This window comes from Panthera leo, chromosome E1 (assembly GCF_018350215.1).
Source record: "Panthera leo isolate Ple1 chromosome E1, P.leo_Ple1_pat1.1, whole genome shotgun sequence".
Taxonomy (NCBI): Eukaryota; Metazoa; Chordata; class Mammalia; order Carnivora; family Felidae; genus Panthera; species Panthera leo.
Window position 1 is genome coordinate 41,677,155 of NC_056692.1, and position 25,797 is coordinate 41,702,951.

Consider the following 25,797-nt stretch of genomic DNA (forward strand, 5'->3'; position numbering starts at 1 on the left):
ATCAGGGTCAACTTGCCTGTGACACTTTTAATGAATGAAACGTGTTCTTTTGTGATATGCCCCCTCTCAATTCGTGTTTTCCGCTCCGAAGGGGCGCAGCGAAAAACAGCAGACAAAATCCAGTAACAAACAAGACCTCACGCACGTGCTCTTCTTGACAATGGAGTTTATGGAAAATTCTGCTCCTCTCCACACTTGAGGTTGCTTGATGGTTGGCCCGGGGGAGGCCGGACTGGGTGGTGTTCCAGGTCCCCTCCGACCCGGCCGTTCTAGGATACAGTTACCTGACCCAACTAACAGGTACCCAGTGAGTGTCCTTGGTCAGCTTCTCTAGGAGCGCTCTGAGCTGGCTGTGTGCGCTCTGGAGGTCCTCCTTCACCAACACAGAGTCCACCAGGTGCCCGTAGTGCTGGTCTATGAAGGCGGCGGAAGCGGCCATCTCCCGCTGCTGTTCATCCTGCAAGGAAAAGAGGCCGTTACGGAGCAACTGGGTGGTTCTCGCTCAAAATAAGACACCTCCAGTCTTCTTCTCGGGCAGTGTTCCAGCCTCTCATTTTCCAGCGATGAGCGGGCGACTGTGGCCCGTGAGTAACCGACGGCGCGCACAAGAACAGGGTGTAGGGGTGACAACCCATCACGGCCCCAGAAATGTCGCCAGGCGGTAGACCTCATCATCGTTCGTTCTCTCGAAATACCTACTACGCATCTGTTCACCTCCAGCCATGGCATGTGCTCTGGGGGGGCGGCCGATTCTCTACCCGTGTGTACATCTATGTCAGTATCACACTTCCTGTTGGAAGAGATTTCCAAAGAAGTGGTACTGTCGTGCTGCACGTCAACTTGGTTGCATAGTTACAGCAAAGCACTACAAACACTACTAACTACAAGCAAAGCAAGCATTTCTGGAATCGACGAAGGGGAGAAAGGAGAATGAGTAACTCTAATGCCTTCTGAAAACTCCTAACTTCAGCACCTAGAACTGAATTCTTCTGGTCATTTCCTCAGACGCAGAGCCAAACACTAGCGCAGCAGCTAGAGTTTTTTACGCAAGGGCTGGGATAATCCCGACCAAATGCCCCATTTCCTTTCATCAGACTGCTTTCCTGACACATAACGGTAAGGGACAGGTAGCCAGTGACCCCTCCTTTGCTCAGCCTGCTCAGGGTTTGCTTCTTCATTCAAAAACACTTGGAATAAGCAGAAGCTCAAGCGGGTAGCTGACTGACAATGAGCTTGATTTGGGCGGGGAAAGGCCAGTGGCAGATCCTACTTTAAGTAACACTGCAAAATGAAAACGGGCCTCTGGCACTCACCCACCTCCCTTTCTATCTCTTTCCAGTCTTTTTTTTTTTTTTTTTTTTGAGTTTTATTTATTTTGAGAGAGAGAGAGAGAGAGAGAGAGAGAGAGAGAGAGAGAGAGACAGCATGAGCAGGGGAGGAGCAGAGAGAAGGGAAGAGAGAATCCGAAGCCTGACGCGGGGCTCAAACTCACAACCTGTGAGATCATGACCTGAGCCTAAATCAGGAGTCAGACACTTAAACCTGACCGAGCCCCCCAGGCGCCCCCACCGCTCTCCAGTCTTGGGCTTACAGAGACTCAGTGCTTTTACAGAGCAGGGCGAGCTGTCCTCCCCCAAAGAGACCCACATTCCAAAATTCTCTCTCCTCCTCTTCTCTCTGTTGCCAATCAGCCCCAGACTCCTATTTTGGTTTAGAAGATATGTTCTAAAGGTCTAGGAAACAGGTTGGCATGCTACCACAAAAACGATAGAGACACGAGAAGGCCGAGGCTCCTTCTTCTCCTTACTTCTTTCTCCCAAGAGGGGAAAAAGTAGATGACACTGGGAGAATCTTTCCTTTTTTTGTAATTAAAAAAAAATTTTTTTTAAGTTTGTTTATTTTTGAGAGAGAGACAGAGCACGAGCAGGGGAGGGGCAGAGAGAGGGGGAGACACAGAATCCAAAGCAGCTCCAGGCTCTGAGCTGTCAGCACAGAGCCTGATGCGGAGCCTGAACTCACGAACTGCGAGATCATGAACTGAGCCAAAGTTGGACGCTTAACTGAGTCACCCAGGCACCCTCTTTTTAAAAAAATTTTTTAAAGTTTATTTATTTATTTTGAGAGAGAGAGTGAGCAGGGGAGGGGCAGAGAGAATTCCAAGCAGGCTCCACATAGTTAGTACCTAAATCAGGAGTTGGACGCTTAACCGACTGAGCCACCCAGGCGTCCCCAGGAAAAGCTTTCTAAATCAATACTCTCTCCCACAGGGCTCCTCCCCTACTCAAAAGCACTCTTCAGTAAGCCAGCGCTGTCCCTGGATGTTCAACCCCACCTCCCCATCCACCCCACAGACACACCTCCTGTGCACCTGTCCCCCGCTTCTGGAGTTTCCCCACCTCCAGGCACCCTCGTTGTTCATCTTGGAAGCATTTAGCTCTTTAAGAAATCATAGAAGGAACATTTTTGCCACTAAGTACCTCAATCCTCCTAATATTTGCATCTCGAAGGAACTCAAGTAAATCTCTCATGGAGTAAAATGGATGGCATTTGTTTTACAGCCATAAATCCCCTGAACCCTTTTCCTGGCCTGTAAAGGCGGAACTCGACCACCTGTGGCTTTAGCAAGAAAGTCACAGGGGCACCTGGTGACTCAGTTGGTGAAGCGTTTGACTTCATCTCAGGTCATGATCTCAGAGTTTGTAGGTTTGAGCCCTGTGTCGGGCTCTGTGCTGACAGCTCAGAGCCTGGAGCCTGCTTCAGATTCTGTGTCTCCCTCTCTCTCTGTCCCTTCCCCACTCACACTCTGTCTCTGTTTCTCAAAAATGAATAAACGTGAAAAAAAAATTTTTTTTTAAAGACCGTCACAGTCCTGAACAGCAGACAGGACGGATTCCTGCCGTGCTGTCGTTTGCCCCATGTTGGATTCACTTGCTGGATCCAAGTTGGTATTTTAATTAAAAACTACTTGGGTTTGGCTTGGGAATTGAACAGATTCGTGTGATCAAGTTCTTGACAGATGTCCTTGATTTTCTGGGAGGGTGCTTATGTGAAAGAGTGAAGCGTGGGGAGCCCAGGCAAAGTCATTGCTGTCTGAACTGGGAGGAACTTTCAGATGCCCCGTTTTGTGCCTTCTGGTGACGTGGCCATCTAAGTCTGGCCAACAGGCAAATGGAAAGACGGTCCTGTCCAGAAGGTACAAGCACCCTTATGCAGCTGGAACAGGCCTTTTTAGGCCTTCAGAAATGATCAACTTTAAACTTACAAGTGGGGCTGCTGTGTCCTCACAAGCTGGGGATGTAGGTGGCGTCTTCCTTTTTTCCTGTATTGCAGGCTTTACAAATATAACATAGGGCTTGAACTCTGAGGTCCTCAGTTGTTGCAGTGCCTGTGAAAGAAAGTTCAAGAATAGTATGCGTTTCGGAAATATGTTATTGTGAAAACGCTTTTCAAATGCTCAGGAATGGTGTGCTTCATCACATAACCTCGGTGGCAAACGTCCTGAGCACACGGTCCTATGACACTGGACTTCAGCCGAGCAGACCAGCTGCTCCTTTTCCCGTCCTCCACTTTGACACTGGACTTGGCTGGGCCCCAAAGGCCCACTTGCTGAGAACGAACGTTCCAAAGCTCCAAGAGTTGCCATTTCTTTAAGCCCTGACCCCACAAGCTCTGATTAACCTTCTTATGCCCTTCTCCACCTGCCCAGTCGTGACAGAAGAGGCAGCAAGATTCAACGTGCTTCTATTTAGTCAAATGTCGTCAATTTGGACTAATCCAAAATATGTGTTATCACACAGGCCTCCTTATGATATTCAAAGAAGAAAAGGTTTGCTAAGCAAATGAGGAGATGAAGAAATCATTTGAAACAAACCCTAAAGACTTTAGAAGATGTTCAATATGCAAATCATCCTGTTCATTAGCACATATGACCTCTAACATTAGGGCATCAATTTGGAAATACTGCTAAATGTACAATCTGTACCCCGGCCCCCAAAATCAAATAAATCACTTTTCAAAGAAAATGCTGAAATCTAGACTTTTAATTTCGATTACCAACCCCCAGTAAGTCCAAATGAGAGAGGGTTTTCCTCCCTAGACGTAATGTGCTTTCTGGAATCTGTTTCAAGCCAACTTCTGTAAAATAAAGCCTTACAGCTTATAGCGTAAGCTGTGTCTATAGAGGAAGAAAAACCCCCAGATTGGGTTCATAGCTTAGAAGTTTTTCTCAAAGACAAGGTTAAAAAAGATGGTTAGGTCCCGGTCAAACACACAGCATGCAGCGTGTGCAGAACTGGAAATGTTTTTGAAGCACTTCACGGGGTCAGGTCTCCCTCTCTTTTCCCTTTCAAACTGCTCTCCTGGTCGCCTCCTTCGGTGATTCCCTAAGTCACTGTTTCACTTGTCTGGGGAGGCGGGGCGGGGGTGGGGGAAGGAGGCACTAGGGATGCGGGAGGGGGGCGGTGTCCTGACACCGAGAGCTGAGCCCCAGCCTCCACCTGCACATGGACATCTAATTCCCGGTCACATCACGGGTGACCACTCGGTGCCGCCATCTACTCCGTGATTTACTCCACGCAGAGGCTACTGTCCGAGGTCTGCAGGCCCGCAGAGGGTCCACGAGCGCCCTGCAATTAATGCAGCTTCGTGTATAGATGGGCACAGTCGGGGGTACAACAAGGCTTCCGTTAGATTCTCAAAGGGAGACTGAAGGACATGCAGTACTCTGGACTAGAAAACCCTAAAACTGAGGTTCAAATGTTCTGTAAAACGCACAGTCCTCTCGTTTACGTATTCCGTCAACAGAAAATGCCCAGCTGGCCCAGAAACTCACGTCCGGCTCCACGTCCACCAAACACACTTTGTTTCTGGCCATCACGGCCTGAATGGCGTCCAGGCTGGTTCCATAGAGATTTTCCTTATATTCACCATGCTCCAGGAACCTAAAACACCACCAACGGGGATCAGGCCTGTAGTTCCCAAGCTTGTCGGAGTGAGTGTGGAAAGACGGGCGGACTTTGCACCGCAAATTCTCTCCCACTTCCCCCGTCTCTTCCGAGAGCCCTCCCACGAGGTCAAGTGGACCACTGGACACGCGCAAAGAGCCCCAGCCGCGCCGGCAAGTCCACGTACTTGTTATGATGTAAGTCGGCCTCGAATGCTTGCTTAGAGACGAAGTGATATTCCACGCCCTCCTTCTCGTGGCTCTTTCGGGGCCTGGTGGTATCTTTTAAAGAAAGGAAAAGGGAAACTGGGCAAAGAAATGTCACCTCACGGTGAGAACAGCAGCAAGCCCGTGGCCGCCTTCCTCTCCGGAACCCATTGCTGCTTTGCGGATAAACCATTTGTCTGTGTCCCTGTGGGGCAGGCACAACCTGTGATGTAGGAAAAGGAGGCCTCCCACTTTGCAGGTGAGGACACTGAGGTGCAGGCTGTGGCTTTTATTTATTTACTTATTTATTTATTTAATGTTTATTGATTTTTGAGAGAGAGAGAGAGAGAGCGCACGCATAAGCGGGGGAGAGGCAGAGAGAGGAGGAGACACAGAATCCAAAGCAGGCTCCAGGCTCTGAGCTGTCAGCCCAGAGCCCGACGCGGGGCTCGAACCCACGAACCGCGAGATCATGACCTGAGCTGAAGTCTGACACTCAACCAACTCCGCCACCCAGGCGCCCCAAGGCTGTGGCTTTTAATGAATCACAGAAGGGATCCCTTATCCTAACCTCTGATGTCCACAAATTGTTTTTCTTTTTGAGAGCAATGGGGGCCCCAAATAGAGATGACGCTGCTGTATGCTTTTAATTCCTTATTCGGCTAGTTCTCATTTTGCAAGAAAAGGCATGAAGACAGTCCCGTTATGGACTAGATGTGTCTCAGCAAAGCTGGCTCTCACGCTAATAATTTAAAAACACACAGCGTTTCCCCACTGATTTCTCTAGCGGACTTGAGATGCACACTCTGGGGAAAATCCAGTCCTTCACAGAACAAGAGCACACATGAAGTAACACACCGTTTTCCGGAGCATTCCAAAAGAAAAGATGGGATCTTGAGGGACGTTTTCATGCCCTTGAGAACTACCCGGGGATGCTCTGTGCTCCAAATGTGGCATCTCTGTCCAACCTCTGGCAGAGCTGCGGGGTCACTTTTCTGACCATGCCATTCACTTGCTTAAAACGCTTTTTATTCACCGCCGATTACACTCTAAAGACCTTAGATGAGCCTCTCCTCCCACATCACCCACACTAACTTCCCCAGTCCCTAACGCTGCTACCCTGGGTCACACCTCCATCCCCGTGGATGCACAAAGGGAACTATTCCTTTCTTCTCTGCCTGGAAAATTCCTATTTATGCTTCAAAGCCCAGGCTAAGAGTCACTGCCTCTCTAAAGTGGGAAGAATCGGGAAGCCCTCCTCGACTCTCTTAGTTCCTAAAAGCACGGGGGAAAGTCACCTACCTGTGGTGTGCCTGGAAGCAGGTAGGCCAGACCATCCATATATCCCTGCCCCGGGGGCTGGATCTGGGGGTCTCCAAAGGACCAGAAGCAGTAGGCCGCAGGCGAGAGGCCTTTTGTGTGGCCTCATTAAGGACACGACTGGGCAGGCTGCCCGGTTTGAAACTTGGCTCCACTACTCACCAACTGTGTGACGCTGGGCAAGTTACTTAACCTTTCTGAGCCCCATGTCTTCCTCTGCAGGACAGGGTGGTGGTAATCCTTCTCCTCAAGGGTACTGGGAGGGCTGTCCAAGCTACCACACATAAAAGCTCTTGCTACAGGTCCTAGACTCTTCATTCTCCTCTTCCTTATCACATCTGGAACCAGGACCTCCTGCCTACTGGCTCTCAGCATCCACAGCTGCTTCTAGACTCAGGAACTGGCAGGGGCGTTAGCACCTAGGAGGATGCCCAGCCCCTCCGAGGGGCTGGAATCCAGCTACAAGGGCTCTCTGGCTTCTCTGAACTGCTCTCTTACCCAAGCAGAGGGCAGCGGCCATCGGGGTCGGAGTCATTGTGAAGAGGAAGCTGGAATGCCCCCTGAGGTTTCCACTTTGCCTGCAATGTGCTCTAGACTCACCTCCCACCCCAGGAAGGAACTGGGCGAGTGGACTGGACTGAGAGTGGGCAGAAGTGGCCTTCTGCCTCAAAGGGTCCTAGTGGACCACTGAGAGTGGGTTTCTTATCATGTCTAGGTCTCATGAGCTGCATATAGCAGGCAGTGTGTCCATCGGTCCCTCAGACCCAAAGTAAGGATTAGGATGGATACGGGGAGTCAAGCCCCCATGAAATATCCATGCACGTGCGTGTGCGCACACACACGCACCGCCCCCCGCCCCCCCCCCCACCGCCATGTGGGCCCTCTTCTCTTACGTGGAACAGCAACACCAAAGTGCTGTGGGTTCTCTGCCACCACCTTCTGCTTCAGCTCGTGCAGTCGGGCTCCCAGAGATCCTGGGAAACAAAGGGAAGGTGACCAGGGTCCCTGCTGAGCAACCTCCCCACCCTTCCAGGAGGAAACCAGGGAGGAAATCCTGCATTTGTCCCCGGAAATGCAGGACATCACCTACCAATCAGAACCACCAGGCGGGGCCGCTCACCAGGCTGGTGCTGGTACCTGGTTACCTCCTCATAGGTCAGCAGCTCTGGAGACTCGGCTACTGCGGACACCTTTCCCTCCTGGGGGCTTCCCAGTCTCTCCCTTCGGCCCAGCCGGAAGCTTCTCCGAAGACCAGCTTTGGGGGAAGGGCAAGGGGAACCGCGGCATTAGTCCCAGGATCTCCCGGTAAAGACTTTCTCCCCCTGGCCGGACATTGGAAGGGGGGCTGAGTCCCACCGGCCTGCATCCCTTCCCTCCCAGGGCTCTGCTCCCAGTGTCTGCACCCCAAAGCCCGGGCAGGTCAGCGCCTCTTCTGGCTGACAAGAAACTGAAGGGGAATGTGAGCCCCCCAGGCTCAGCTGTTCCTCAAGGATTCCTGGGGATGAGATCACCCTGCCTGGTTTGGGAGCCCACGGCCGGCTGTGCACGGGCAGGGCAGCGCCCCCACTACTTACCCACATAGTGCCCTTTGAGGTACCCCTCACAGTCAGACGTCTCTGGGAACCAAACAGAGAAAGGGCGGCCAGTGAGCCATGCTGGACACATACTCTGACCCAAAGGTTCCCGGCCCCCTGGGGGGCCAGGCGGAACCCACTGGGATGGTGTCTCAGGGGGGTCAGGAAGAGACGCCATATCCTGGCCCCCCAGGAAAACAAGTTCTTCTGTTTCACTCAATGCTCCATGCTGAGGCCCCAAACAGCCTTTCCAGGCCCTGGCAGGGGTCCAGGCCCAGCAAGCCCCTCTGGGCTAGGATCAATATGCATTGGGAGGGGACATTCACTCGCCCTGTCCACCCCCTGCAGTCTCCTGCCTCCCACCAGCACCGGCAGCCCAGCCCAGCCGGCGGGGGCCCGTGTGCTAGGCGGGCAGGGAGGAGCTCTGTCCCCAGCAGCTCTTCACACCTCAGGGCACAGGGAGAAGGCAACAAGCCCTTCCAGACATTCTACAAAAAAGGAGTCTCATCCGGGTGCACAGGGGATAGATACCAGCCTACCTTTGTCACAAGGCTGATCATCTGCGGTTTGCACAAAAGACAGATGGAAGAGCGTTAGCGGAGGGGAACCAGGAGGCCCTGAGGCTGACAGGCAGCCGTGGCCTCGTGTGCGGAAGGAGCCCTCCATCTGTCCCCTCTTTCTTTCCTCCGACAAACCTGTGATCCGAGCTGCGGTGCACTATTAAACTGAGACTAGCTCTAATTAGTCTTCCTGTGTGTGTCTCATTAGCGGCCCCAAGCAAGCCAGCTCATCACCGGCGTTAGCAGCCTCAAGGCCAATTTACTCAGCAGTCCTTCTGACTTGAGAGCAAGTCTGGACGAGTGGCCGTGGGCGGTGGCCCGGAGCCAGCAGAGCGGCTCACTCCAGGATGCCTGCCGGCAGCGGGCTGGAACCTGCTCTCTCTTTTCCGGGGCTTGAGACCTGCCTGGGCAAAGGCAGGTGCCAGAGGATGGAGTGGCACCGAGCAGGGCTGCAGGCCAGCTGTCCCCCGGTCACCTGACACCCGTTTGGCCCCCTTGCTTGGTTCCGAGCCCCCCTGAATCCGAAAGTCCATACCACGGGGAAGCTTCCTCTCTATACGTGGCTCTAACCTGGACACTCTGGCCACGGGCCCTCTGAAAACCTGACACCAGCCCCCACTCCATTGTCCCATGTTGGAAAAGAGGATGTCCTGACTCCCCTACCTCACACTGTGATGATTAAAAGGCAAGGTGAGTGTGTTTTCGAGAAGGTAGGTGCTACACAGAGTAAGCTGCCAGATAAAAATACAGGACACTCAGTTAAACCTGAACTTCAGATAAACAACAATTTCTTAGCATAAGTATATCCCAAATATCACATGGGTTACACTTATATTAAAAACTCATTCATTGTTTATCTGAAATTCAAATTTAGTCATCCTTTATTTTTACTTGCCAAATTTGGGTCACTCACAGCCTTCTCCACTCCTCCACCATCAGTGGCTCTTGAATTGTCAGGGTCAGAAAGCCCCTTGGGAATCTAATGAAGGCTGTGGACACTCTCCCAGACAACACAAACACACAAACACAGACACACACAATTTGCACCCAATTTTGGGAGAGATGTTTAACATGTCCCCCAGTATCATCTATGGGTCCCAAATATAGTAGCTTCTCTCCAGGGACTAGCCCCCCTGACCTACCCCATCGCCCCTCCGCATCCTTCTCCCCATCCCCTCCTTCCTCTGGAGGCCTGTGAGCTCAGACAAGACCCATCGTGCCCTCTCCAGTCCAGTGCTTGCTTCTTCGGGGCACAAACCCCCTGAGTCCCAACCCCGGCCCCTCCCTGAAGTGCTTCCCTGCCCATCTACTCACAGGGGGGCTTCCTGAGGCTCTGTGGGCTCGGCAGGGTGCCTGTGGCTCTCCGGTAGCTTAGTCGCCTATGAGAACACAAGGAGATGGGCAGGCCCATGAGCTGGGCCACAAAACCAGTCAGAGGGACTGTAAAACTTCTGTACAACTCAGGGAAACTAAGGCCTGGATTGCACAGGTAGGAACAGCCTGGCACTCCAAGGGCCTCCCAGCTTCACAGTCAGTTTCCATAAAGAGAGACACTTTCACAGGAGCTCAGTGGTTCACGAGGAGGAAGAAACCAAGTCTTTTGCTCTGGAAGAAGCAAGACAGTCCGGCCCAGGACGGTCAAGCGATCAGTCGGTACTTTCCTATGACTGATTCTCAAGGAAAGGAGGTCTTTTCCTCACTCTCCCCTGGCCTCCCCATCTCCAAGAAAGCTAGGAAGCAGCAGAACAACTCCCAGGAGAGGTCAAGGGCAAAAGTGACTCTAATTTAACAGCCTCTTCCCCCCAAATCAGAGAGCTCAGCCAGGCACGTTGCCCAGTTTGGCCATCAGTGGAGAGACTGTCACCAAGGCCTCATCTCTGATCTGAGAAAACACTCAGGGCTCTTAGAGGTGTCTAGAGTTCCATATTGAAATGCAGCTGAAGACCTCTCCCCCAAAACCTGTGAAACCAAAGACGCATATGGGTCTGAGGTTCCCCTGAGGGAATAGGGCAAAGGTTCGCAAACTTCGCCACCTCAGAATCACCTGGAATTGGGAATTGGGACACAGAGCTCAAGTCTGCCCCTAGAGCTCCTGATGCAGCAGGTCTGGCGCAGGGCCCAGGGGTCTGCATTTCTAACACGCTCCCAGGGGATGGTTCCCAGGGGATGCTGATGCGCCTGGCCGGAGACCACACACAGGGGCACCGAAACAGCTGAAGCCTGAAGTCTGTCCCTAGAGCATTCCACACCCCAAAAGATGGAGGAGGGCTACAGGCCTCAGAAGAGGTGACGCGCTCATTACTGCCACACCCTCTGAGGCATGATTTACGCTTTTGGAAATCCATCCTAAGGAAATAATTTGAAGCATGAGGAAGAGTCTAACGTGCAGGGTGATTCCTGCAGTCTCGTAGCACTGAAACAGTGCAGACACCTGAAAAGTACAGCCCCAGGGAAGCAGTGAAGTCACCCAGGTATGATCCTTCCCCAGAGACACCTCCCTGCACGCCCTGATGAGGGGCGACCCTCCTACGATGTGACCTTGCAGAGCACGGGTCCTCCTCCCCAGCACCCGCCACATTTATATAAAGTGTTCGTCTGAACCCTGCGTGACTTTCCTGCTAAACTGTCAGCTCCTCGGGGGCAGAAACCATACTTGCTGCCCATGAGTGAACGGTCTATTTTCTGATGCGATATTATACAGCCATTAAAATCACACAGTAAAGAAGAGGCAATAATGTGGGGAATGCTGACGTCAAAATATTGAGTTATATATACACAAAAAGCAGGACTTCTGGGGCGCCCGGGTGGATCAGTCTGTTAAGCGTCCGACTCTCTGATTTCGGCTCAGATCATCATCTCGAGGTTCATGAGATCGAGCCCCGTGTCGGACTCTGCACTGGCAGTGTGGAGCCTGCCTAGGATTCTCTTTCTCTCCCTCTCTCTCTGCCCCTCTCCCACACACTCTCTCGTTCTCTCTCAAAATAAATAAACATTAAAAGAAAAGTAAGACTTCCAATGCTACGTGCATCACTTACATAAAAAGCACAGGAAGGAAATAAATGATGCTGTCTCAATAGGGGCAAGACTTTGGGCAATTTTCTTTTCCTCGCCCTTCCCTTCTGTATTTTTATGTCTTATTTTTCAACTTTCTTTAGGTGTGTGTTATAAAATATACATTAATTTAGGAACATAGATTTCCATATGTTTGTTTAAATCTCCAACAGCCATCACCACTGGTTAGGGCACAGAAGACAAAACACACAAACAACCGGCACTTACCTCAGGAGCAACACCCAGTGCGCCCCTCCAGCCATGGTGGCAGAGATTTGGGGCTCTGCCAGCTACCTGTGCCTCTAGCCACTCCAGAGTGCCCCCCCCTTACAACATACCGCAGACCCACCTTTCCTGGAACTGCTTGGAGGGGATGAGACCGGCCCGGAGGTTGGTGTCCCCTACTCGCTTGGCCTGCCACCACGTGGGATCATCCTGGCTCACCACCTCCAGGACCTGCCTGCGCTGGAAAGGCAGGCCTGCCTCCTGGCAGGGAATGGCCCGGTCCTCCCGAGGGTTGTAGTGGAAAAGAGCCCGCATGAACACCTGAAGAGGGCGTGATCACAGACAGGTCTAGGCTGCATCGAGGGCCAAATGACAACTATCGCCCACGGTCAGGACAAGCAAGGAGCCTCGAGAGCAGAAAGCTACTCAGAAACACGCTGCACGTATTTTCCTATCGTTCTTCAGCCATTTTGAATATTATAGTCAGGAAACCCATCAAGGTTCAGAAAATTAATAGATGGGCTCTATATCTGAATTTCTCGTTCCAAAACTAAGTATTTCCTTATTTACCGGATCTGCTGTCCTTATAACAACCTCTTAGCATAGACAAAGCGGCGATTAGTCCTGGGAACAAAAAGTAAAGGCAAGCACGATTTTAACTAAAATGTTATTTTTGATATGCTAACTGCCCCTGATGAAGTCAGCAGCCATCTGCTAAATAAGTAATCTAGATGTTTTGGTAAGAACCCAAATACTAACAAAACTACTGTTACTGACTCCTCACCATCCCCTTTCAGTGGGTAATTGACATCCACATTTTTTACAGCTCAGTCCTGCCTCCTCTGTCACATACTGGGCCAACCCCCAACTCTCCCCTTTACCCTGAAGTCACCCTCTAGAGAAGATGATGGGAAAACAATAGCATTTTGTCACACTTCCCTGTTCTATAACTTAGTGGATAGATTTATTTTATTTCTATTTCCAGACCATTAAGGCCCAATTACATTAACAGCAAACAGGAAAAAAAAAAAAAAAAAAAAGCCAGGGGACTTCCTTAAACAGATCCAAGTCATATTCCTTTATGCACCAGTCAGAAAAGATCTAGTTAGACAACAGTAAGAACTTTCTGGCCAGATATTGCAAGGACAGACACCCTCAACCAGCCACAGATGTCATCAAGGTCCCAGGTACCCGTAAGAGAGTATAATCTTAAATGCCCAGCCCAGATCAAGCTTCTGGATCAAGAATATTTAGGAAGGATGGGCTAAGGCACAGGCTACCCATTTTATCCTCCAGGAAAACCAAGTTTTCTCCCTGTATCGAGTTAGAACCTGCAAAAGCTGCTTACGGAGATCACATCAGCATGTCCAAGAAAGAACCACCTTCCATCAGATAAGAGTCTACATTAGGTAAGCCCTGGGATTTAATCAAAGTGTGCAAATAAGAAACAGTCGCGGAAAGACTATGTGTTCATTTGCTGTGAAACACAGACATCAAAGACGTTGTCCATTACTGATCCCCATTCACCAAAATGTTTATTGACAGCTACTCTGTGCCAAGTGTTGTAATGTCCCTTCTTTCATGCACTTAGTGCTGGGAGGCAGGAGCTGGGAATCACCTTTCTTGAAAAATTGGCATGCTTCCTTCCACCTACTAATGAAAAGTATGTTGTGCATTTCATCTCCTTTCTGCCTTGGCTGCCAGGAAGACCAGATCCAAATTTATTTGAAATCAGAGCAACGCCCTCTTTTCCGCTCTACCCACCACCTCAGCTCGGGTCATAATAATCTCTCACCGAGGCTTTTACAACAGCCTCCCCACCAGGTCTCCTTGCCCCCAGTCTCTACCCACTCTAGCCTCCCCCACGGAGCTGCCTGGGAGCTCCCGCATCACCCGGGGCCTTACCATTCCAGTGCGCGCCAGGCAGACTTCCAGCAGCCAGCCCCGGCATCTCTTTGTCCAAGGGCTTTCTCTGGCCATTGCTCTACTCTAATCCAGCCAGCAGGGATTGCTGGGAATTAATTCCCGGGTGCAGCCTGGTGTGAGTTGGTGCCCTGATCTCCCAGCTGCCCTGGTGCCCAGATCTCCCAGCTGCCCTGGCTCTTGGGTGGGAAGACGGAGGGCGTGTGTCTATAGGGCAGCCCTGAGTTTGTCCCAGCAGGATTACACCCACAGTGGGAACTTCCTCCTCTCCACACCCTTGAGCCTCCGTATAACGCAGACCCCTCTGCCTGAACCTCCCTCCTCCTCATCTTCACCGGGGAAGTCCTACCAGTCCTCACCTTCCTCCAGCCCCACTTCTAACACCCTTGCTACATGACACCTTCCAGGGCACCTGTAACTCTGCTCGGGATCCTTCTGAAGCACCAATCGTCTAGCAGTGAAACACTTGGTCCCCTGCTCCCCCCCACCCCCGCCCCTTCTGAACTAGGAATCCTCAGAGCTACTAACTGTCCCTGTCTCCAGCACCTGGCAGAGCGCCCGGCACAGAGGAGGTGCCCAAAAAAGGGTGCCTCACGGAAGAATTAAACAAATGGCAGTTACTTAATTGGTCCCGAATCCAGCACATTTGGTACCTTCTCTTCGTGGCCCTGATTTTCTATTTCAATTAAAATAACCTTGTCTTTTATTAGTAAGCTACGTCAAATCCCGTTTAGAAAGAGACAGGTACAAATACATGAATCACACTGTGACTGAATCACAGTTCTCCACTGAGCGTGCGGTCCAAGGACCAGACACGTGATCTCTTCCGGAATGACTGCTTCAAAGCCCTCCCCCACTTCCAACCCCGCCATACCTTGCTGTCCTTTAACCGGCCCTCCTCCTGGGTGGCTGGGATGATTTTCAGGGTAATGGATCCCTGGGACTGCGCCTGAAAGGGGAGAGGGCGAAGCTTACCACCTCCTACGTCCAAACCTCCGTGAGTTCGAGTCTTACTGTCCAGATCTGGAAACTCGCGTTCAGAAGGAAGTCAGACTCGCCACCACCCCTGTGGCCCACTGTCCCGTGGTGGCACCCAGTTGGATTAACTACAGGAAAACTCAAAACCAAGTACCATTTGCATTTTCATGGGACAAAGGGACAAAGGAGCACCAAGGACAGCGCATGCAATGAATTCCACTTTCCCATCTCTCCTGACCTCCCGTGCCCCAAAGGGCTGACCTCTCATGCCTCAAAGGGCCGCCCTTCTTTCTATTCTCTCAGGTTATTTTAATAACCAAGCGCAGTTTCCTTTCCCTCCCTTGCTTCCATTTTCCCCACACGGGTTCTCCAATCTCAAGCCACTCCTCCTACCTTTCCAGGGGTTCCCCTTCCCTCTACCCGACACAGACTCTGCACCCCCACGTGGGGGCCCACGAGGCAGAATGCTGGCAGCCCACGAGAGCACGTCTCGCCCAACGGTCTCCCGGGCCCAGCACCACCCTAGAACACAAGGAGGCCCGTGCCCAGAACCAGGGAAAGGGCAGTGGCGGCAGGAACACCAAAGGAGCCTGCCCGCTCCCTACAGCGGGGCCTCCTCTCTTCGGATCTTCCCATTTCTGCCCCTTCCCGAACCATCAGAAGTTAGAAAAGAGGGTCATGTTCGGGGAGGATGCCTTAGGGTAAAGAAGACAAAACTGTGATTGGGGCTTTTTACAACTGCAGCTTGACTTGAACTTCCAGTATGGGCTCTGGAGGTGGTTTGAGTCCCAGCACGTAACACCCTCTAGAATCCCCTTACAGATGGGAAGTGCTGTAGCCTTTCCCAGATGTTTGCATCCTAATCATAACCGCACACTGGATGAGAAACCACCCCTGCTCCGACTTTACAGGAAAGTGAAACGCAAAGTGAACTAATGACCTGCCCGAGGCGGCACAGCTAGAAAGTTAGTGCAGGCAGGATTCAAACCCAGGACCGGCTGACCCCAAAGCCCTTGCTCTTGGTCCTCCCTGTGCTGCAGCTTCTTGTTCCATATTCCTCAGCCCTTCGGAAGAAGGGGCCCTTTTGAGGGGATCTCCCAGAATGGTCCTCGGGAAAGGGACAGGGACAGGGGGAGGGCTGTGCTGAAGAGACCGTCTGAGAGGCAGGAGGCCCAGAAGCGCCATTCTTCCTGTTCCCCCTCCACCCCCGCCCCTGGGCACGCTGCAAGGCCACTTTGCCTGCAGCCTCCAAAGATCCCCCCCCAACTCCCTGCCCCCCCCCCCCCCCCCCCCCCCCCAGCATGCGTGCAGCACAGACCAGAATCTGGCTGATCTCGTCCGGGCGCTTATGCAGGACTGTGATCCCGTTCACTTCTCGGAGCTCATCTCCAACGTGGACCAGACCTAAGAGACACAGGGGCTGCCTCTCAGCACAGGAAGGGGCCTCAGCCCCAGGGCCCCACTGGCGCCCACCCGAGGAACCCGCCGCACGCACGGCAGACCCAAGGTGTAAAGGCAGCGGGTGGGCCCGGGACTGGCTGAGCCCTACTGCGCGTGGGGTCCCTCACTCGGCACCGCGGCCTCAAAACCACCCAGGGAAATCCCCAGTTTACAAGGGCGCAGCTGAGACCCAGAAAAATAACGCAGCTTGCCCAAGGCCGCTCTGCCAAGAAATAAAGGAGCCTGTGTTCGAACACATTTATTTTGACACAGAAGGCCTGTGTTCTCTCACTTATAACCTTTGCTTCTTTAAAAACATTAACTCTTCACCTTCCCGGATTAACAGGCACACTCTAAGAATGTCTTTCTCCAGTCTTAACAAGAAAAACCGAAGGGCCCCGGGAAAGATGGCGTTACGTCAAGGGTGTTACACACACCTGTCCACTGGCCTCTGCTTGAATGACAAGAGTCTCTACACACTGGGCCCTCTTTGCTAATCAAAATGAGGCCGGCAGCAATGGCAGCCAGAAGGCAGGCAGGAGTGCGGAATCTTGGGCCCGCCCTCGACCTGCTGAATCAGAATTGCATTTTAACAAGATGCTCGGGAGGGTGGGGGGGGCTTCTGTGCTTGTTAATGTTTGAGAAATCACTGGACTTCACAACAGCGATCCCCAGACTTCTGGGGTAACACCTCTCTACACCAGAAGGTTTGCCTCCCTACAGAGTAGCTCTTTCACACAAGTGATTCTCAACCTGTTTCCCACCCAAACAAATCTGGGGCGTGAACACCCTTCCCTCTGTAATAGTGACAACCGGGGTGGTGGGGAAGGGTGTCCCGGCTCCTCAGTTAGAAATTACCCGTCAAGCCCGTGCTGTGGGCTGAGCTACCATAGCCCTCGGCTAGGCCACGGGGCAAGAGCCCGACGTTCTCCAGGCCCAAGGTATTTTCAGACGATCAAAATTTCTACCAGGCTTGGGAAGAAGAGAAATCCAGCCACACTTCCCGAAAGCAAAGCACATCCCAAACAGGGGCCAGAGTGGAGGAAAGGAGACTTGTGGGCCAAAGGGAGAAGGCTGGGGCACGCTGGCCATCACCTCGGCCAGGCCAGCACTGACGCCACTCACCGCTCCGGTCTGCTGCGCCCCCTCGCATGATCCGGGCCACCACAACAGCCCCTGAGTGCTCATCCCGCCGGATGGTGGCACCCTGCATCAGAGACAGAGCAGGCAGGATCCTGAGAGGCAGCCCCAAACCTCACACCCCAACTCTCTGGACCCAACAGAGTGTCCCCATCTCTCCTTTTGTCACCCCAGAGGGCAGATCAATGGGGCTCTTTCCAGTGCTGAGGACATCATAAAACCGACATCTCACATCAACACAGCACAGCAATTCACACCTTACAAAGCACAATAACACTGGGGTGCCTGGGTGGCTCAGTTGGTTAAGCGTCGGACTTCGGCTCAGGTCATGATCTCACAGTTCGTGGGTTCAAGCCCCGTCTCGGGCTCTGCGCTGCCAATCACAGGGTACTGGGCCTTCTGTGGTTGCCGAGGGGAACCAGTTATGCACCAGCCAGAGCTTCAGGACCAGGACTTGGCCCGTGGACCACAGCAGAGATGATGTCTAGGGTGAGAGGCGCTAACAAGCCCTCAGTTTCGTGCACCGTGCAGGCGGGACTGTGGCAGGCAGGGCAGTGTCAGGTGAAGGGCTGGAATTGGATGACCCTGGATTTGAATCCTCTCTGCCATTCACTGAAAGCATGCAGCCTTAGCAAGGAAGCTCCTTATCTTCTCTGAGTCGGTTTCCTCTAGGGTGTGGGATAGCACTTAACTCCGGGGGTTAGTACAAGGGTTCCATCAGGTAATGCAGGCAAGCCACGTAGCATACAGTAAGCACTCAATAAACGTTAACCTTTTATTGGCTGTTCCTGCAAACGCACTGGCACACCCATTCACACACTTCATTCACGCCGCCTATTTGAAGTCCATGGGACAGATACTGCCAGAAACCATCAGCCAAGAACCCCACGGCTTCTTGCTCCCTAGACCTTCAAACTTTCTAGCATCTCTGTCCATCCTTTCCTTCTTTCCCCCCTCTCAGAGGAGGGGCGCCTTCCATCTGGGCTGGTCCTTCTGTTCCCTCCCTTTCTCTGCCGCAGTCTCAATGCCCCATCTCTGCTGGCTCCTTCTCCTGGCTCCAAAAATATCACATCCCCTTCATCAATAAAAAGCCTGCCCCCATCCCCCCATCCAGCAGCCACCGGTCTCTTCCTTTGGAGCAAATATCTTTTTTTTTTTTTTAATTTTTAAATGTTTATTTATTTATTGAGAGAGAGAGAGAGAGAGAGAGAGAGAGAGAATCCCAAGCAGGCTCTGTGCTTTAAGTGCAGAGCCCAACACAGGGCTCGAACTCACAAACTGTGAGATCACGATCTAAGCCCAAACCAAGAGTTGGATGCTTCACAGACGGAGCCCCCCAGGCACCCCTGGAGCAAGCTTCTTAAAGAAGCAGTCACATCTGCTCTCTCCACTTCCTGCCCCCCCGCAAGTCCCACCGGCTGCCAGCTCCCACATTCCATCTTCTCTCCTCTCTCTCCCATCTGACTTTGGTGCCCGCTCTCCCTTCGGGATCTTCTCTTAGCCTGGGCCCTGGTGATACCCCTCTCTCCTGGGTCTTCCCGGTGACAACTTGTCCTCCTCAATCTGTCTTTCAAATGGTGATTAAAAGGCCAGGATCTAGCCCTGGCCCCCTTCTTGCTTCACTGTCTACTCTCTACCCAAGCGGTCTCGACCTCTCAGGTGTGATTTTCACCTGTCCGGGATGCTGGCGGCTGCCCACTCTGTATCTCTGAACAAATAATCCTTCCACTTCCTGGATGCCTCCACTTTTGAATTCAATGGGACCTAAGCTCCCTATTCCTTCCCTTGAATGATGGCCCCAGTGCCCACCCGGCCATCCCAACTGGATACCTGGGCACTATCCCAGGGATCCCCCCCAGACTCCTGCCCAAAGCGGTGCAGCCACAAAGTGACATTAATTTTTTTCTGAAATACTTCTTGGCTTTCTCTTCCCCGTTCCCACAGGCCTAAGTCAAGCCCTCTTTCTGAACCTCCACCTATCTGGTCCCCACCTTCAAATCAGTCCTCTGCTTCTGGCCTCCTCCTCCAGGCCACTTTCTATCTGGCGACCAAGATGATCTTTCTTTTTTTTTTTTTTATTTAAAAAAATAATTTTTTTTAGTGTTTATTTATTTTTGAGAGAGAGACAGAGTGTGAGTGGGGGAGGGGCAGAGAGAGAGGGAGACACAGAATCCGAAGCAGGCTCATGCTCTGAGCTGCCGGCGCAGAGCCCAATGCGAGGCTCGAACTCACAAACCGTGAGATCATGACCTGAGCCGAAGTCAGACGCTCAATCGACTGTGCCACCCAGGCGCCCCTGGGATGATCTTTCTAAGCTGCAAATCTGACCATGTTATTTCTTACCTAAAACCTTACAATAGCTCCCCACTGCTTTTAGGATCAAGCTATGACACGCTGCAGGGACAAACAGCATCTCCCTCCGATCCGGCCCCACCTCTGTCTCTCCTAACCACAACTTAGCATTCTACGTCCACACTGGGAAGCCCAGAGCTCCCTGAATATGACAGAGCAGGCAATTAGCTAGATATAAGCAGGGAACAAGTGCTTTCTGACTGATAAAATAGCGGAGACCAAGTTCCAAACAGCCAGGACAGACCCTAGGGGATACGCCCGAGTTCCTCCCTCTGATCACTTCCCTACAGTAACCGATGGCTTCATTGTAATGCATTTACATTGTGGTTTTTAACCCCTTGCCCCCGCCCTCCCCCATTGTTGCCCTGACAGGTCGGACAAGGACCATATGGGGCTAAAAACTCCCCCTCCCAACTGACAGGAGGAGTCCCTTGGATGCCTGGCTGCAGGCTTGGTCAGGAACCGCCCTATCTCTGACCCATAACCTATCCAAACAGAAAAATGAAAAGACAACCCTGACCCACAGTGCAGCTGTCACTTCTGGGCCTGCCAGCTCTCCAACGGTGGAGAGTGTACTTTCACTTAAACTGCTATGAAACCCTTGCTTGCGGGGCGCGTGGGTGGCTCAGTCAGTTAAGCATCCGACTTCGGTTCAGGTCATGATCTCACGGTTCATGGGTTCGAGCTCCGCGTTGGGCTCGGTGCTGACAGCTCAGAGCCTAGAGCCTGCTTTGGATTCCGTGTGTGTGTCTCTCTCTTTCGGCCCCTCCCCTGCTCTTTCTCCTGCCTCCCCCTCTCTCTCAAAAAAATATATTAATAAACATTTTAAATAAATAAAAATAGACTAAAATAAACCCTTGCTTGCTTTAGAGTTTGGTTCTAAATTCTTTCTTGGCCAAACTCAGGAACCAAGGCCGGAGAACAGGACTGCCCGTTGACAAATACACCATGCTGTTTCCCTCACCGTGATTTTGCTCAGGTAACTCTAATGTGCGGAGGGCCCTTCCTCTCCCTTTTCCTTCTGGGAAACTTGTTCCCTCTCTTGGAATTCAGCCCCGGCATCACCTCCTCCGGGACCACCCCCCCACCCCGCCCCGTCACTCTCCTGTGACCTCCCAGAGGGCAAGGACTAAGTCCTGGTCGTCTCTGAACCTCCGGTGCCCAACACGGTGCCTGGCACACGATATGCTCACTGCATCAGTGGATGCCTGCCCCATTTTGCAGGTGGGGAAACAGAGGAGCACTCCTCTTCCGTTTGCAGAAGTGGTTTAGCTGGGGGTCCTTGGTGAGAGTGGAATGGGGGTCCCTGGAATGCCAGCTGCAGTAATTATCCGGGGCAAACACTCAATTCTCTGGACTTCCTCCACTTCCCTCCATCTAATAAACACCCCTGTCCCTTTGCTCGGTAAATCGGTGCTGAACTAGGACCAGAATGATGACAATGTGTCAGCTGGGGAGAAGAATGGCTGCTGCCCCGTGCTTCCTCAGTATTCAGAGCAGGATTTGGCCAACTTTTTCTGTAAAGGGCCAAATGCAAATATCTTGGGCTTTGCAGGCCACACCATCTCCGTGGTAACCACTCAGCACCGCTGTCACGGGGAGAGGCGGCCACAGACAATGCGGAAGTGAAAGGGCATGGCCGTGTGCCAGTAAAACTTTATTTACAAAAACTGGCAGTGGGCTGGGTGCGGCCTTCGGACTATAGTTTGCCAACCTCTGATTCGGAGCAGGATGATCAGGGTGGCCCTGGACAGCTGCGAAGGTTATTTACTGCACAAAGGAGCTCGGCCACAGTTGAATGAGGCTGTATACACCCACAGAAAGAGGTACCCTGTACACAGTGGTGCCACGGGGACTTGTAGCAGCCGTGATGAAGCTGCTGTCACTCACTCCAAAGACTTCTGGGCCTGGGGGGGGGGGGTCTCTTCCCAGTTTTCTGGGTGGGTGAGGGACGGGTACAGCGACAGGGTGGGGGGGGGGGGGGAGAGGTGAATGTCACATACCAGGGGCTCCTTGTTCTTCACCAGGCGGACAATCTTCACTGATTCTTCATCAAAATCCTCGTCAATATTCTCGGGCAGAGGGGGAAGAACAGGGTCGAAGTTCTTTTGGGCAACCGTATCGTGCACCACGAGCATGGCCTGTCAGGAAAGCGAGAGAAATGAAGGGCTCCAGCCCCGAAGCTCAAAGGGGCCCGGGGGGGGGGGGGGGCCTGACTGGGCAATGATTTGGAGGTCCCCGATCTCAGGCCAGAGAGACCACCGCCCCCCAGACACCGGCACTGAGGACCCCTCCGCTCAGAATTCTCCTTCCTTCCTCAGCCTCCTGGCCGAGCGCTCCCTCCTGCCCCCATCCCAGGAGATGCACGCTGCGGGGGCAGGCAGGGACTGTGGCGTGACTACCTTGAGGTGGGGGGTGGACAGCAGCTGGAGCAGCTCCCTCTCGTCGCTGTGCACGGAGGCGGCCTGCAACTCTTCTATCACCTGTAGAGAAGGACCAACACAGAACGCGCCTGCCGGAAGTCGCCCAGGGAAAGACGCCGCTCCCTGAGCTTCAGACCCAAGGGCCCTCGCGGGAACCGTGACAGCACCCAGGAGTTCACTGGCCCCTCAGCCACCCCAGGACGGTCGCTCCCAGGGAAATCACAGCAGGGATCAAAAGCGCCTCGGTAGCTCCGTAAGGTATTCCTAACGGGAGCTAACTTCTTAAGCCCTTCCTACGAGCTCTTCTGCTTTATGTGGAGCTCCTCGCCCAACTGGCACAGTGAACTGAACACAGAAGGTGCTGTTGTTTCGCCGTTTGACAGGCGAGGATCAAGTAAGAGAGATGAAATATCTTGCACGAGGTCAAAAAGCCAGGAGTTGAACCTGGGCTTAGCTGGCCCTATTATCTGTGTCCTCACCACTATGCTATTTTATAGATGAAGCAGCTGGGGCTCCGAGAGGTTGACTGACTTGTTGAAGGCCACAGAGCTAGTAGGAGAGGCAGTGCTGACAACCTAACGTGCTCTCAGTCACATCACAGGAGCGAGGGAAGGTCCGCACCCACAGGCTGCAGCCGGGCCTCGCCAGGCCGTCTCCTGAGGTTAGGTGAGTTTATTCAGGAGCTGGTCTTGGCAACCAACTGGGACGGCTTTTCCCAAGCCATGCAACACAGAGGACAGGTCTAGAAGAAATTAGGAAGCATTCCTTTTTTTTTTTTTTTTTTTTTTAATTTTTGTTAATGTTTATTTATTCTTAAGAGAGCGACAGAGCGTGAGCTGGGGAAGGGCAGAGAGAGACAGAGGGCAACAGAGAATCTGGAGCAGGCTCCAGGCTCTGAGCTGTCAGCACAGAGCCTGATGTGGGGCTCGAACTCATGAACCGAGAGATCATGACCTGAGCCGAAGTCAGATGCTTAACTGACTGAGCCACCTAGGCACCCCTAGAAGCATTCCTGTAAAAAACAAGAACGCTGGGGCGCCTGGAGGGCTCAGTCGGCTAAGTGTCTGGCTCTTGGTTTTGGCTCAGGTCATGATCTCGCAGTTTGTGGGTTTGAGCCCCGCTGGTAACACAGAAACTGCTTGGGACCCTCTTGTCTCCCTCCCTCTCTCCCCCTCCCCTGCTCGCCTTCTCTCTGCCTCTCTAAACAAACAAACAAACAAACAAACAAACAACAAATAAATAACAAGAACCCCGAACCAGTAAGCAGGGACGCACTGCAAGTCTTTGGATCCTAGGGCTTTACATGGGGCCTCCCGAAAGCACAGAACAAGGTGATTGTTTGACCTTCATATCGCCAGTCCTCAACAATGTGAGAACTGCTGATCTGATCCCAATGCTCTCATTTCACAGCTGGGGGAAGAGGCTTTCTCGGGAACACACGGTAAGTGGGCGTCATCGTGTCCCCGTGTCCCCTGGCCTCGTGCAAGGCTCACAGGTTCTTTCCTGCCTGTTAGGAGGCCCAAGGAGGAGCAAGAAGAGAAGGGAAGGAGATGCCTCTTCACCTCCGGCCTCCGAGCCCCTCGGTCCCCTAGACTACGCGATGGTGACAGGCAACGTGAAAGAGCCCTATGGGGTAGGGAGCAGGGCTAACACCGTAAGGAAAAACCTGGCTTACATCCTCAGCAAGGGCCACAGCGCTGTGCAGAACTGGGGTTGGACTTTGCCTCTCGTAATAGCGCAGCTTCTCGTGAATCTGCAAAGACAGCCGATTTCAGGCTGGGGCCTCCCCAAGTCAGCTGCCCCGGTGTGCCCCGGATACCACACAGCCTGCCCATGACTGTGGGGCTGCACGGGGCTGCACCCGTGGGGTCACCGGTGGGGCAGCAGGAGAGAAAGCCATTCACAGTGGGCTAATGAAGACCTTCCTGGAGGAGGGAAAAGGTTGAGATGAAGTGCATGGGCCCCGGCTAGGAAAACCTCTAGAAACCCTCACGAAATGGGATGAAATGAGGCTTTACCTTCATTAAGTAACTGAGGCTTTTTTCACTGAACACATCCCTCAAGAAGCCCATCTCTTCCTTGTGGTTGGAGTCAGGTCTGAGCTGAGAAGTCAACAGTGCCAGGGTTTCGTGCAAACCTGAGGAGAGTGGAAGAAACACAAAGTAAAGCCAATGCAATGGGTACTTCCTGGGGACCCCAGGGGACCCGAAGTGGACCCTGCCATATGGACATGTTCTCTCCCCAGGCTCTGGTTCCCAGGGTTCGTAGGTAAAGCCGCTCCCGTGAGCCAGGGCTGGGTCCACCTGCTTTCTGTCCAGCCTCGGGCTGCTGAGCAGGCTCTTGTCCTTCAGGGCTATGGCAGCCCAGCCAGGGGTCACACTCACCGGAATCCTCAGACAACACTGGCATGTCTGTGCTGGTCAGCTCCTGAGCTCCGCCTGGGGATCCTGGGAGAAGGAAGGTAAGCGCTGTAGCTCCGTCAAGCATGTTCATTCAACAAACAGTGATTACACGTCTGCTGTGTCTGTCCGTGATCAATCTGGGGACAGAGGGGTTGGGAACAAGTAACTGCTCCCTTTTGTCAGAGAGCAAAGGAAGACTAAGATTTGTTAGTACCCCCTATGTGCCAAACATTATGCTGGGTGGTTTCACATGACATTTTTCTTAATCTGCACAAAGCTCTGAGAAATGGATACTAATATTCCCGTTTTAAGCTGATGACGCCTGATCAAGAAACAGGCTTGGAGGAGTTCAGCAGCTTGCGGGTCAGAATCCATGCTCTGGTGGCCCTTCCAGGCTGCTCTCAAAGGTACAAAGTGGCCTCTGCCCGACAGTGGGTGCTCTCCTCTGCAGCATCCCCTGTGCCCTGTTACCTTCTAAGAGGTCGTGGTCCGGTCCCTTGGCCTTCACAAGTCCCTCGTTCACCTCCAAGTCCCTTGTCACACCTTCAACAAGTACCTGGCTGGGCCTACGAGCTCCCTCCTTCCCCACCACCCCCAAGTCCCAAACTGAAGGGAGCCTCCCCCAGAATGGAGTGTTAGAGAGGAGCTGGAGAAACAGGAGTCGGGTTTCTACTCCGCAGGACTGGGGAGCCCTAGTTCAGGAGCCACCCCCCCCCCCCCGCCCCCAACGTGCTCTGCAGCACGTGGACCTCAAAAAGTCCTCCTTCAGAAGGGGACAAGGAGAGTAATGATTCATTCATTCCGCAAACATGGAGCACCGGTGACACCAAGATGCCAAAGAATGATCCTGGGCTCTCCAGCCACCGCGCCCCCCCCACCTCCATCCAGACTCACCCTCCGGTTCCTTCTAGCCGTGCCCCCCCCCCTCCCCAACTCCCCGAGGCGGCCAGCCACGCACTCCAGCTCGCTTTCGGAAGGAACCTGTGGGACGAACAAGGAGCGCGGCTGGCCGAAGGGGAGGCGAGCCCCAGGGGCCGCTCGGGGGCGGTCGGGAGAATGCCGAGCGGCGGGAAAGGAGCGCGGCGCACCGCCGTGGGGGGGGGGGGTGGCGAGCGCGGGGAGTGGGCCGGGGGCCGAGGGGCGGGGACGCGGCGCCCCCTCCCCCAGGCGGGGAGCTCGGGGGGCCGCGAGGCAGCAGCGCGCACGAGGGGCGGGGCTCGGCCCAGCCTCCCCGCCCCCCGCCGCGCCCCTCCCGCCGCC

The 25,797-nt window shown here is 53.1% G+C and overlaps 1 protein-coding gene across 1 annotated transcript; it reads right to left on the minus strand.

Moving 5' to 3' along the window:
* On the minus strand, nt 1–25,166 carry MPP3 (membrane palmitoylated protein 3). Its single transcript, XM_042915513.1, has 18 exons — nt 24,520–25,166; nt 24,154–24,272; nt 23,811–23,888; nt 22,115–22,195; nt 21,716–21,853; nt 17,346–17,427; nt 16,099–16,184; nt 14,677–14,751; nt 12,004–12,200; nt 9,918–9,982; nt 8,583–8,603; nt 8,044–8,085; nt 7,560–7,724; nt 7,363–7,443; nt 5,131–5,224; nt 4,832–4,940; nt 3,263–3,385; nt 1–457 (listed from the first exon to the last, which is right to left on the minus strand). The coding sequence occupies exons 1-18, from the start codon at nt 24,626–24,628 to the stop codon at nt 281–283; spliced, it is 1,842 nt and encodes a 613-aa protein (XP_042771447.1). The 5' UTR covers nt 24,629–25,166; the 3' UTR covers nt 1–280.
* Nucleotides 25,167–25,797: the final 631 nt, after the last annotated feature.